At 38.5% G+C, this 14,598-nt stretch overlaps 1 protein-coding gene across 3 annotated transcripts in view; it reads right to left on the bottom strand.

The window, feature by feature from the left end:
• Positions 1-14,598, bottom strand: part of TAF4 (TATA-box binding protein associated factor 4) — a 66,068-nt gene that overhangs the window by 29,134 nt on the left and 22,336 nt on the right. For 2 of the 3 annotated variants that reach the window (XM_073309179.1, XM_073309181.1), the window contains exons 3-7: positions 7,566-7,732; positions 6,870-6,989; positions 4,785-4,901; positions 3,578-3,700; positions 2,374-2,463 (exon numbers count right to left, since the gene is read on the bottom strand). In XM_073309179.1, the coding sequence (XP_073165280.1) occupies positions 2,374-2,463; positions 3,578-3,700; positions 4,785-4,901; positions 6,870-6,989; positions 7,566-7,732 (617 nt within the window). The remainder of the gene's footprint in view (positions 1-2,373; positions 2,464-3,577; positions 3,701-4,784; positions 4,902-6,869; positions 6,990-7,565; positions 7,733-14,598) is intronic. The other variant, XM_073309180.1, reaches the window with a different exon arrangement.

The raw sequence follows: 14,598 nt of genomic DNA, 5'->3' as shown, positions 1-14,598 counted from the left end.
ACACGGAGTGTGGGAAATCCTGTTTTTCAGATGAAGATCAAAGGGCTTATAAAGTGTATCTTGGGATGCAAAAAGACACTTCCACTGGTGAAGACAAACTGCCTGCAGGCTTGATCTGACTAAAGGGGCAACCTCAACCATCCTGGTTGAAAATGCTGGGAAAAGGACTTGGGGTATCTTGTAGAAGACAGGAGATTGTCTTGAGTTAAGTTTAGGTTATAGAAAGTTAGGCTTTTGTTTTATATATAACCATTTGTTTCCAGTATTCTTTCTGTCATTTACATCACTGTTCTTTGATAAGTTTATTCTTGCTTTCACTATAAATATAGATCCAGAGTTGAATCTTGCAAGCTAGTCCGTACTATTTCTTTGGGAGGAGAGGATCTGAGAGTTCTGTGAGTATTCAGTGGAATAGGGGCTGAGCATGCCAAAGGGATGCTCTGAGGACTTAGGAGTCCTGGCGTGCCTAATCACTATCTGATACAGAGATAGCGAGGCCTGGAAGGTGGAGCATGTGTTGCCAGAGGCTGATGGAGTCAGCAAGAGGAAGTCTTATCTGTGTTAAGGGCAGGTAGTAGCAAAGTACTGCCAACCTGGATTAACAGGGTGACTTGCCCCAGGAGCTGGTGAGCCTGGAGCTAAACCAATCTGGTTGAAGAATGGCTCCACCCAAGAGGAATGAAGTGATTCCTGTGTAAAAAGGAGCCAGGATTAAAGTAGTAATAAAGAGCAGATAGGGAAAGAGATGGACAGAAAGTCAGAGCAGGATAGGAAGCTCAGAGTAGGGAGGAAAGCGCTCGAGCAAGGAGGGAACCTGACTAGACAGGAAAGAGACTGGGAGACCCAGACGGAAAGCAAAAAGCCTCAAGGTAGGAAATGGCCCAGGAAAAACTGCAACACAGGTAAAGGAGCAGATGTCACTGTTCAGTACAGGGCCCTGGGCCCAGGGCAAAGGTGGGACAGGGTTCCCCTACCAGCCCCAGTGAAAGGGGTTGCAGGCTGGACCTCAGACAGACTAAGAAACAGCCCCAGAGAGGGCAGAAGGATCTGTTTTGTGTTAAGACTTTGAGATTTTGTTTTTAGTTTGGACAGTTCTGACTTAAGAGGGTGACCCAGCCAGAGGGCTAGGTCACTGGAAGAGGAATTACTATAGCACCAGAGCAACAGTTGCCAGGGTGCACTAGCCCAGTGAGAGAGCTGCGACACCATGCCTGGCCACAGGGGGGCATCTAGTGCTGAGTGGACTGATACATCTCGGTATCCCCTCCTCCAGCAGTGAAGCATCACAGTATGGTAACGCTGCTCGAAGATTTTAGAATCCTAAACCACAATTTTCCATTTGCTACATAGGTCAGAGATTTCCTTATATATCAAAGGCAGGAAAAGGCAATAACAATGTTAAGTGCTTAGCTATGCAGCCTTAAGAGACAGGAAATGCCAAAGTGCAGGCTGCACATGCAACCTTAACTCTGCCCCCCTTAAACATTTATACAGTCAAACATTGTTATTGTGTGCTCCTTGTCCTCCCAAGCCTCCTCTCTTTGTAGTTTTCCTTGTTGCACTTTGTGTAATTTTAGCTTGCAAGTTCCTTTGGGGCAAGTATAGTGACGTTCTACTTGTTCTGTGAGGTGCCTACCACACTTTTGGGTTCCAGAGACAATAATCATGATTACATAAGTATTTATGAAAAGTACCAGCTAGACAGCCCTGGAAAGTATATTTTCTGGTTTATCCATAAAACACAACAGCAGAGGCACCAACAGTGCAAGTTTCCCCATACTGCTCCATCAGAGTGCTTCAAGCTTGTTCCTCTGAGATCACTTCTACGAATGAGAGAATACATCAGTCTCCATGCTATTCAATCCTTGGGTCTACCTGCCAAGGCTGCACTAGGGTGACCAGACAACAAATGTGAAAAATCGGGGTGGGGGGTAATAGGAGCCTATATAAGAAAGAGACCCAAAAACTGGGACTGTCCCTATAAAATTGGGACATCTGGTCACGCTGGGCTGCACACTAAGGTGCAAACTGCTTGAAGGGTTTTGCACCGTGCAGAGATAAATGGCTTTGATCATTGAAAAGAATAATTACGTTCCAGATTTCTCACAAAAATAACTTAGCCATTACAGTGGAACCTGTGTTCATTTAGTACAGTTAAAATATTGGAGGGGTGCGGGGGGCAGAAATCTCAGGAGACTGGGAAGCAAAACATGTATTTGTGTATTTTAAAGGATCTTTTTAAAAATCTGATCAGGTAACATTTAAAACATGCACGCATATTGTTCTAGAAGAGCATCTTTCTCATTAAATTGATGTGCTCCTGCTCAGATAAGCACGGAAAGATAATAAAAGAATATGGAACTTATGAATTACCTTCAGGAAAGGCACAAGGTAAGGTTGAGGTGAAGAATTAAGTTCTCGGTACAGCCTGCTGGTAAAATCTTCTGCTTCAATTTTTCCATCCTATGAAACAAAATAGATATTCAAATTCACCAAATAAATGAACTTTGGACATTAAGGCCCACACCTATTTCTAAAGGTCAACTAATTTTTTAAAAGTAAGTTGTCATTTCCATCGTGGCTGGCTATTTTTATCTATCAGGAGTATTATGGTCATATACATTTTGTAGAGTGCAACTCTGAAATACAAGTTACACCAGTCTCAGACAATTAACCAACCTAGACCAGATCAAAAATTCCACAGCCCTGATTGATTTAGAGAGTGGAAACTGAATTGCAACATTACTTGAAAGTTTTAATATTATGAATAGATCCTAACACACAACTTTCCTTTTGGTCCACAAAAAGCACATTCAGTTTTAAAAATTCATAGGCTATACAATTTTGCCAGGTATTCTACAAATACTAAAAATTTCATCTTTTTTAATATTGGTATGTAATGTTATTGTCCAAAAATACAGCTATAAATAAGAAATTATGAATTTTCATACTCAGAGCATAATAATGGGCCTTTAATTAAAAAATCCTTATACTCGTTAATACCACCTTAGATCAGTAAAACGTTTAGAATTTGAAACTCTAATTTAAATATTCACCATTCATACTGCATTCTTTTTGCATTCCACTTATCTCATATCATGACAGTAGGCTAATCAGTTGCACATTCTAGTACAGTGGTTCTCAAACTTTTTTTTTTTTTTTTTTTTTTTTACACTAGTGACCCCTTTCAAATAGCAAGCCTCTGAGTGCGACCCCCCCCCTTATAAATTAAACACACTTTTTTATATATTTAACACCATTATAAATGCAAAGCGGGTTTGGGGTGCAGGCTGACAGCTCATGACCCCCCATGTAATAACCTCACAACCCCGAGGGGTTCCGATCTCCAGATTGAGAACCCCATTCTAGTACAATGGTAGGATATCTGCATTGCAAATGTTACAGGAAACTTTTGGGTTTAAAAAAGTCCATTTTAATTAACAAGGGAAACCATATGCAGAATATCTACTTATCTTAGGTTTTATAAAACCCTGTTTTTCGTAAAACTTAATTTAGTGAATTAAAAATTTAGCCAGCATCTCTTGATTTCTCAGTAGTTTTAATGAGCTTTTCTTACCAACAAGTTTTGTACTAGCTCTTTCACGTTAGCTGTAGTCTCTGAAGACTGTTTTCCAGATGAAGCCAGTTTTATTAATGTGGATAGAAAATTCTTGCATTTCTTCACATTCTCCATAGTTTCCTATTGGGGAGGGAAAAGAAAGTTAGGCAGAATAAGAGGAAGGCAAGATGTGCCTCTTCAGTTGGAAGTTTACCGGACATGCTTTTTTACATGATGGTATAAAAAAAATAAGCAGCAAATATTTTATTCCTACCAAAAAGTTTGTCATATGGGAAGCACTGGTTTCAAAGTGACCTGGGGACTTCCAGTTCCCGCTACCCTGAAATATGAAAGCACCACACAGGTGATACTCTCAAAGGCCGGGTGCTTCCAAAGTGGTTGCGTGCTCTAATGGTTGCTTACAAAGAAAGAACTCCTTTGGCTTACGACCTGGTTGTGGTCTGTGAGGTGCAAGGTCCTCTGACCCCTTAGATCTTTCTGCTGTAGCCCCACAACACACAGAATATTAGCTAAGATTTTACATATCAGATAGTGTGACGTGTATAATAAAATTGACAGAATGTTTGCAGGTGTGATGCAATGAAACATTTTATATTTCAATTATGAAAACATAGTAATTTACAATTATGTTTGAAGTTGGTGTGCATATAAGATATTTAGAGAATGGAAGTCAAGACCACACCATGTAACCTCATGCTTAAATAGTGTATTATAATAGGAGAAGCAAGTAGGTATTGATGCTTATCTCCTTATAGAACAAAGGGCACTCCAGCTTGATTCTGTCTCTTATGCCATCACTCACTGCCTATCTTGAAGATATTTGATATATATCTTGAACCAGGAATTCTTGAGTTCTAATCCTATTCGGACACTAAATAAATCATAGTAATTTGCCCATGTCCCAGAGGGCAGTCAAAGTGCTTTGAAGAGTTCTATATAAATGCTACATTACCAACCATAAAGAAAGGTTGTTATAAATCAAAATTCAGCTCATTCTTGCTTACAAGTATCCTAAATTATATTTTTTCTGCTAAATTTCATTATTTGCTGTAAGATCAATAACTCAAGGGAACTCAGTCTTGATTTGCTCCTTACTCTGATAATGTTACATTTACTTACGTGTATGTACACCAGGTGTATAATGAGAACAGTAGCACAGAATTTTAAACATATGTATAGTTTGAGCTGGTAACCATGATCTTACTGTGGCAGCAGTAGAGGTTGCTGTTGCTCCTTGCACAGTTCTCTGAGTTCCAGTCTGTACAGCTGTGGCTGTACCTAATGCAGTTGTTTGTGCGGTACCACCCAGAACAATCTGAGGCTGTAGAGAATACAGACATGGGTTATCCCTTTTGGAGTGTGTGAAAATCTGTCTTTGTACCACATAACCGAAGGAGAAGGAATAACCAAACTATGGAACATCCTTCACAGCTGCTATAAAAAACCAAAACTGGTACTGATAGTATCAGCCATCTGTCGCAGTTCAAAGAAAGAACCACCAGATGGCAGAACACACTACATATTTAAAACTGAAAATACTGAAAGTTGATTAAAGAATACATGAGTTTTGGTTACAGGATAAAAGAAAGTATAACACTGAGCATGAAAACATGCTCAAATCCCAAAGCATTATTAAGCTAGTGCTATATTTCTGCTACCTAGACATCCAAAGTTGTTTACCTGTTTCCCTCACCTGCCATTCCTCCCGAAAGGAGGATTTGGTTTTTTTAGAAGGCATAATGGGTAAAGACTTCACTCTCAGTTGTTTCTATTACCTTTTGGTTGAATAGCTGGAGAGAATAATTTTCTTCATAAAGTTATACAAAACTCATTGAATATTAATCTAACGCACAGAAAAATCCAAGTTTTTTTGTATAATATTATTTTTAATTTGAATATTCCTTTAAAAAAATGGCTGTAGTGGTAGAACCCTTCAGCCAGATTCTGAAATTTAGGGAGAACATGCAGAAGAGGGAGACGAGCTCTTTCAAACAATTTAGTAGTTCCAAGCATGTTTTAAACAGACAAAACAGCGAACGATGCAGAAATAACGTCTTTAAAGAACTAAAATTATAACTAGATCCTTCTTTCGTCTATACTACTTGCCTGTTGGCTTTCAAGGTGTATTTCTAAACTACTGATGACAATGCCTTTGCATCAAGAAAATAATTGCACATTAGGACTAGTTTTCAGCATTTGTATTAATAGCCCATTTATCAAAAGTTACTCTTCTGTACTATACAAGGTACCCAAGAGAAGGCACTCTAGATTTTTCAAAGCAATGTTTTATTGTGTTTTGGGAGGAGGGGAAGGAGAAGATTACCCAACTTACACCGCTGTTAGGAAAATAGAAGAACGAAGTGAAAACCATTGTGTGTTCACTCCAAAAGGCAATGAAGACAGAGTGAATTTGCTCATCCAGCACAAGAGTTGTGAAAATGAGGGAGGCACTATTGCATAAAAGAAGGCTCAAATCTGGAAAGGCCACTGCAGATTCTTCCCCCTCAGTATAGGCTAAAATTAGGTTAAAGGGGAACAAGAACTGTGCACTTGGTGCTCAGTGTAAAGGAGGGGAACGTTTAAGAAAACCCTTAATTGATTCATCTGTTGTCAGGTTAAAGGGGAAAGAAAGCATGAAAAAATGAAGGTTAGGATGTAGGAATCAGATGGTATCAGTACTGCATATAACATTCCATCCCTACTTTCAGATTTTCTTGGTTGTGTGGTTAGAAAGTGTGAGTCACCCTATCAGTCAGGCTGAACTTAGGACAGAGTCCCCCAAGTTGAGGAGGCACCATGAGACATCCTTGAGGCATACTGAATCCCTGTGGATACATAAAAACCAAAAGCAGAAGAGCTGGAGGCGGGAGACGATAAAGCAATGGTATGAAAAGGTAAAAGAAGAATTACAGGGGAGGAGGAAGTTTAGAATAAGAACCCTTTAAAAAGCTTAAGCAGAGACAATAATGGAACTATAGTCCTGTAGCATCAAAGAGTGTTTCAAATCCAAAGAGAAACGTGTGTCTGTTCCTTTGGAGGAAAGCACAGAAGGTATTTTAAACAAACACAGGACTTTCAAAAAGAAAGTTGACTTTGAAAGGAATGTTGCTGAGTAGCTGAAGTCCAAAATCTGACATAGTTGAAGATTATCAGACATTTTAGGGAGTGGAGAAAAGTGTCCTATGTACTCTAAGTGCTCACCCAGAGATATTCCCAAACAGAATTTTACTCCAAGTTATTTTTGCAATTCATAACTTCATTGTTCATATGTATGTTTCTACAAACTCACCTGCACTACAGGAGGACGCTGTAACGTTGTTGTGGGCTGTACAGTTGTCTGAGCCTGAGACACCTGCTTGATTATAGTAGTTGGTGTCACCTGCCGTGCAATTATAGGCGTTCCAGGAGCCTACAAAAGAATCCAAACTATGTTAGAGTTTGAACATAAGAACTGCAATACAAGACCAGAGGAATGGTTCATCTAGTCCAGTACCCTGCCTCTGACAGCAGCCAGTAGAAGATACTTCAGAGGAAGGTGCAAGAAACCCCATAGTGGGCTATTATGGAACAACCTGCCAATAGGATTTTTTTTTACCCTATTTAATGTAACCATGGTGGTCTCAGACATAGAAATACCTAATCCTTGAAACAAAAAAATCATGCTAAGCGCTTGGCCTCAATGTCTTATTATGGCAATGAGCTCCATGGGTTAATTATGCATGGTCTAAAAGTATTTCTTTTAATTAGTTTTAAATTTACTGCCAGCCAACTGCAGTGAAGATCAGTTTCAGTGAAAACCAGCCGAAGTGTAACACACTAGGGTTGGGGCGCTGTGGCGGTGCTGTTTGGGGAAGCTTGTACAGCACTGCCTTGACTTATTACTGCCTAGAACCAGCATTATTAGTCCCTCGCTTTCCTAAGGACTACATTCACAGACATATTTAAGGAAAATGATTTTCTTACTTATGTAAAGTGAGAAACTCACCGGCACCGTTGATATCTGTACTGGTGGTGCATTGGTAGGCGTTGCAGGACGAGGAGTCATGGTATTCTGGGGCTGGGACTGGGCATGTGCCTGTGCCTGCATTTGTGCCAAGGCTTGTTGAGGGATCATCAGTAACTGTCCATTTTCGCTACGCACAAGGACCATGCCTGCGAAAAAAGAAAGAGGTCAAGAAATATTCTGCACACGCAAATGGCTACAGAACAAAAAGGGAACAGCTCTAAATATCTTTAAAAAGCCCAACACATTTGAAATTAGCAGGTACACTGGAATGTATATCCAACTGCGAATAGTCTGGATTCGCACAAAACTGGTTTATAAAGTTTTATATAAAGAAAAATTAACTATCCCAACGCTCATCATAAAATCCCGATTAAAACTAAAGAACATTTCTGTCGTCAGTCTATCAAGTTATGGTACAATACTACATGCGCATAACATACAATACCATAAACATTCCACATGGCTAAGAGGTTAAAACGAGTAATCCTGAAAATATCTTACTTATTCTTTTCTGACTTTAAGGCATTCACTTTTATGAAGTGCTTCAATTGAAAGAAAATCCTGCCATTAAACCAGATTCCCATTAGCCTGGCTTAAAAAAAGTTATCAGAAACAGCAACACATTTCTCTAACTTCTAAATTAATTTTCCATAACAATTTTAGCAATGAAAATGGTTATAAAATCATAATCCCTCTCAAGAGCATCTGTAACAGATGGTACTGTGCTGCATTACACCCCAAAAGATAAATAAAATAGAGAGGGCAATGAGGCAGTCATTCCCTGTTCAGTCACATATCCAAACACTTAACTCAACTGGATAGTTGTGGAGAACCAGACTAAGTGTTCGATTTTCAGATGGTAGCTGCTATGTTTGTTTTTGTAACCAGGGCCTGGGATATCTAACCAAAACATTTCCCCAGTGCTTATTAATTTTGTGTGCTACAGTCAGGCCAACAGGAGCAGTCAGTCCTCAGCACCTCTGAAGAAGCCCAAGGAGTCAAGTTGGGGACCCAAAAATAGTGGCAAATAAACAACACCAGTTAACATTTCTAAAAGTTTTGGCTTAAGTGAAAAACTGCACCTACATTTATTTGCACGCACACAAAAAATAGAGGTGTTATTAAGATCAGAAAACTAAATCTTAGGCCTCGTCCAAAGTTGGGTTGACATAAGCTGCCTTACATCAACCTAACTAAGCACCTACACTAAAATGTAGCTCCCTACCAATAAATCGCTCCCTACACCAACGTAATAACTCTACCTCTGTGAAAGGTGTAGCACTTAGGTTGATTTAGTTAGGTCAATCCAGTGTCCATATAGACACCATATTGCTTACATCACACTGCTCCCTTTCAGACTATTCTGGCTGTCAGCACCCCACAATGGCGGGGTTCAGACTGTCAGCACCTCACACTGACAGTGAAATCAGTGCAAGAGCTCCTGGTGAGGATACGCACTGCCGATAGAAGCGTAGTGTGGACATGCAAAAACAATTTAATTACTATGGTGGCTGTACGTTGACGTAACTTAAGTCAACTTTATTTTGTAGTGTAGACTCAGCCTTACGTGTCACTCAGCAAATAAGTTAGAGCATTCTAGATCTCCATCTATAGCTGAAGATCTGTTCTAAGGCACTTTTAGAAGATGAGACTCTGAAATGGTCATGCTCTAGGTTGCTTTTCTAAACAATTCAACACATCTGTATATGGACAAAGATGTCACACCATTTTCTTGGCATGTTTTCAATCTAGTGCTCTCAAACTAAACACACTTGTTTAATTTCTCCACCAGAGGACTTCAAAAGATAAAGATGACATATTGAATTCAGACTGGTTTTCCCCTATATATCCTCACACTGCAATTTAAAAAACACTGATCTCCAAGATTTCAGAGTAGCAGCCGTGTTAGTCTGTATTCACAAAAAGAAAAAGAGTACTTGTGGCACCTCAGAGACTAACACATTTATTTGAGCATAAGCTTTCGTGAGCTACAGCTCACTTCATCGGATGCATCTTTGATCTCCAAGAGTTATGCAGTTACCTCTCTTCACAGAAGCAAATCAATACAAAAAGAATTTAAGATAGTTTTCATCAACAAGGGGCCAATTTAAATGACGTCCCTCAACTAGTGTCCAATTATGACCACTGCACACAATGAGAGTTATACCACAAAACATGAATATTTTAAGTGTATTTTTCCTGAGGAAAAGTTACTCGTTTTTTCAACGAATATAATCTTGCATATCATGGATTTTAATTGGATTTAGTTTCTACATCAGATTACAAAGAAAAACATTTTCTAGCTAATCAATTAAAAGCAGCATAAAACCTTTCACTTGTGTCATTACTTAGATTTTATCCTGCTATGTTTATGCTTGCGGAGCTTAGAGACATGGTAAAACAACCGCTAAACTTTCATGCGAGTAATATCTTATAAAGCAACATTACTTCAGTACAGAAAATTTTGAATACTCAACCGGGTCAAATTCTCTGTTCACTTTTAACTGCTGTCAGAACCTCCATTGAATTTTTCCTCTCTATCACCCTTTATATACTATACTGATCACTGCAAAAATGGACAATTTCAGAATGTTTTTGAATGAGTAGAAAATGATAAAATACAAACTTGTTCACATCCTCAATGAGTATTATATATAAAATATTTATATATAAATATTATATTTAATGTGTCACTACACAAACTGAACTTGACATTTTATTCCAGTGTGTAAATGTGAAATATTGGGCAACAAATCCATTTCACCCATTGCTTGGTCACATCTTACACTAATCAGATCTGGAGAGAAACATTGAATCAGTAGAATTGAATAAGATTATTTTCAGTTTTAATCAAACTCCTGCTATACTTATAAACACACCAAGTGCCACGTTCAAAACAAATGCAGTTTATTGTGACAAATTAGGAAATTTCATCCGGCCTTATCAATTGGTAAAAATTAAACTACAAATCCTTCAGTGACAAAGGCCATTACCTTACATGTGCATGTGATGGACTTAGTTCTTACAATTCACAACTTTTGAATTCATCCAAAAAAATATAAAATTAACTTAAACTTCTGTTCCCCTCCCCCCAGAAAGAGAAACCGTGAGTGATTCCACCCTATAATGGATTCCACCTATATAATGCCATAACTCTTGGCATTGCCCTACTAGTGCAAAGAGGGTTTAAAACAGTCCTAAAGGGGTGGGTTGGGGATGGTGCCCTTGCATGGGGGGGCTCTCCAGACAGTACAGAGCCAACATAGCCAGCTCTATCCCACTTGTTCTAGGCCCCACCTTGGTATAGGGGCCACGCTCATTGCATGGCTGGAGTGTGCTGTACTTTTATGGTCCTAGGCTGGCAGAACTGCACCTAGGACACATTACTGTCAATTAGGGCTATCAGGCGATTAATTTTTTTAATCACAATTAATCGCACTGTTAATAGAACACCATTTATTTAAATATTTTGGAGGTTTTCTACAACACAGGATACGAAGTTTACAGTACTCACTTTATATTTATTTTTATTACAAATATTTGAACTGTAAAAAAACAAAAGAAATAGTATTTTCAATTCACTTAAGTACTGTAGTGCAATCTGTCGTGAAAGTTAAACTTACAAATGTAGAATTACGTACAAAAAACTGCATTCAAAAATAAAACAATGTAAAATATTAGAGCCTAAGTCCACTCAGTCCTACTTCTTGTTCAGCCAATCGCTCAGATAAACAAGTTTGTTTACACTTGCAGGAGATGATGCTGCCTGCTTCTTGTTCACAATGTCACCTGAAAGCGAGAACAGGCATTCGCACAGAACCGTTGGTAGCCGACGTCACAAGATATTTACATGCCAGATGCGCTAAAGATTCATATGTCCCTTCATGCTTCAACCACCATTCCAGGGGACATGTGTCCACAATGAGGATGGGTTCTGCTCAATAACAATCCAAAGCAGTGCGGACTGACGCACGCTGATGTTCATCATCTGAGTCGGATGCCACTAGCAGAAGGTTGATTTTCTTTTTGGTGGTTCAGGTTCTGTAGTTTCCGCATTGGAGTGTTTTAAGATTTCTGAAAGCATGCTCCACACCTGGTCCCTCAGATTTGGGAAGGCACTTCAGATTCTTAAACCCTGGGGTGAGTGCTGTAGCTATCTTTAGAAATCTCACATTGGTACCTTCTTTGCATTTTGTCAAATCTGCAGTGAAAGTGTTCTTAAAACGAACAACATATGCCAAGTCATCATCTGAAACTACTAGATCATGAAATACATGGCAGAATGTGGGTAAAACAGAGCTGGAGACATACAATTCTCCCCCAAGGAGTTAAATCAGAAATTTAATTAACGCATTTTTTTTTAACAAGCATCAACAGCACATCGTCTGGAATGGTGGCCGAAGCATGAAGGGGCATATGAACGTTTAGCATATCTTGTAGCCAGCATTGCAAGGTATTTATTTGGCAAAGTTCCATGCAAACACCTGTTGTCACTGTCTGGGGACTTTGTAAATAAGAAGTGGGCAACATCATCTCCCATAAATGTAAACAAACTTGTCTGTCTTAGTGATTGGCTGAACAAGAAGTAGGACTGAGTGGACTTGTAGGCTCTGAAGTTTTACATTGTTTTGTTTTTGAATGCAGTTATGTAATGAAAAAAACTACATTTGTAAATTGCATTACAGCAGAAGTTCTCAAACTGGGGGTCGGGACCCCTCAGGGGTTGCAAGGTTATTAAATGGGGGTCGCGAGCTGTCTGCCTCCAACCCAAACTATGCTTTGCCTCCAGCATTTATAATGGTGTTAAATATATAAGCAAGTGTTTTTAATTTATAAGGGGGGATGGTCACACTCAGAGGCTTGCTATGTGAAAGAGGTCGCCAGTACAACAGTTTGAGAAGCACTGCACTACAGTACTTGTGTGAGGTGAACTGAAAAATACTATTTTGTTCATCATTTTTACAGTGCAAATATTTGTAATCAAAAATAATATAAAGTGAGCAGTGTACACTTTGTATTCTGTTGTAATTTAAATCAATATTTGAAAATGTAGAAAAATATCCAAAAATATTTAATACATTTCAATTGGTATTCTATTAAAACTGCAATTCATTTTTTTAATCGCTATTATTTTTTTTAATCGTTAATCGCGTGAATTAGCTGCGATTAATCGACAGACCTACTGTCAAACTAAGTCAGAACCACCTTAAGGCTTCTCTATTTCACACTCACAGGACAGAAAATGGGTGAAAGAAGGGAGGGAGAAACAGACACCAAATGGAGCTGTGGTCCACCTGAAGATCAAGCCCATTAAAGTATAATTCCTTGTTCTGAGAGCTAACAAGCAGAATTGGAACATGCATATGCATTATATAGAATAACTATACTAACTACCTGAAACCTACAGTTGTGAAACATACTGCAAACAGGCAATAGAATACATACCAAGTAAGTTTGACCTCTGGAATGATGGAGGCAAAAATAAATTTTAGGCACAATTTGTACAAAAGGCTAGAAATTCACATTTGGCAATTAAAACCTTGAACCTGAAAAATGGAGAAGCACTATCTCTTCTATTACATTCCACCCTACCTAGCTATTGAAAGCTTGATCCTCAACTGCAAATTCAAAGGGCTTGTTTAAGTAACAATATAAATTATTTTAATATAGTTTTTGTATTAGTTTAATATAGTTTATCTTTTTAAAGTAATTCAAATAAACTTACTGATCTAAAGTTAGTCTGTTGATCTAGTTGGTAGATAGTTACTCTGGAGAGACATATACTGTGGTATTGATACAAGTTAATCCTCCTTGTATTTGGGTTATAACAGGATTATTTATAAATTGTCCTGTTCACTTATGGTGCTATAAAAATTAATAATGTTAATAATAAATTACAGAAACAGCCAGTGTCAACATAAGACTAGAAAAATACTGTAAGATTAATCAGGTTGTAACCTTGCTACAATCCTATACTAAAATCTAAGTGCCTGGAATTGCTCAATTTAAAAATTGTTAGTATTTTGATAATTTATGAAGAAGATGTACAAAATTATTCAAAGACGTTTCAAAGAAAAAACTTTTAGTGTGGAAATCTTAGCCTCCAAATAAAGTTAATCAGTAATACAATGCTAGCATACCTTACGTTGATATGGAGTCTTGGCTAAGAGAGAAGTGTGGGTTTTGTTTTGTTTTTTAATTGAACTAGCTTAACTCATCAAAACAGGACCCTAGTTGTTATAACTTGCTAAAAATCAAGCTGAAGGTGTAAAACTGTCTACATAAGTGTGGCGTGGGGTTTTCAATCAAGTTAAACTGGCTCAACAGAGCAAACTTAATTGGAAAAAAACCCAACTTTTTCTAGTCTAGACAGAGCCCGTTAGTCTAAACTACAGACAAGTCTACGCTACATCGCTGCAGCTGTGCCACTGTAGTACCATAGTGTATGTGCTTCCAATCAACACCAACGGAAGGGCTTTTTCCATCAATGTAGTTAATCCATACCTCCTGTCAGAGACAACTATGTCAATAAAAGAATGCCATCTATATTTGAAGTTAAGTCGATCTAACTACAGTGCCCAGGGAGCAAAATTTTTCACACCCTGAGTGACATAGCTGTTCGGTCTAATTTTTAAGTGTAGACCAGGTTTAAGAAAAACTACTTTATAAGCAATCACCACAAAGGGCTAAAAGCCATATGCATGTGAGAACAAAGCAGAGGTAGGGAACAGCAGCATTCTGAATTACACAAGGAATATAAACAAAGTCATCATCAATCCATAATGTTCAGGAACTGAGATGAACACATCCCTAAATGAATAAATTAATGGAGAAGGCAAAAGATAAGTTACCGGGGGGTGGGGGGGTGTGAGTTCAGAAATGACGGACTGAAGAATGACTGAATTAACTTGAGCCAATAATGGCGTGGTGTCCAATTTTTACTTGCAAAGCCAAGGTGTTTCACTAAGTTCTCTTCTATAGCATGACTTGACAGCACTACATAGAGTTGCAC

The sequence above is a fragment of the Lepidochelys kempii genome, chromosome 13 (genome assembly GCF_965140265.1).
Source record: "Lepidochelys kempii isolate rLepKem1 chromosome 13, rLepKem1.hap2, whole genome shotgun sequence".
Taxonomy (NCBI): Eukaryota; Metazoa; Chordata; order Testudines; family Cheloniidae; genus Lepidochelys; species Lepidochelys kempii.
The sequence above is the reverse complement of the archived record's forward strand: the minus strand, read 5'-3'. Positions and strand labels throughout refer to the sequence as shown.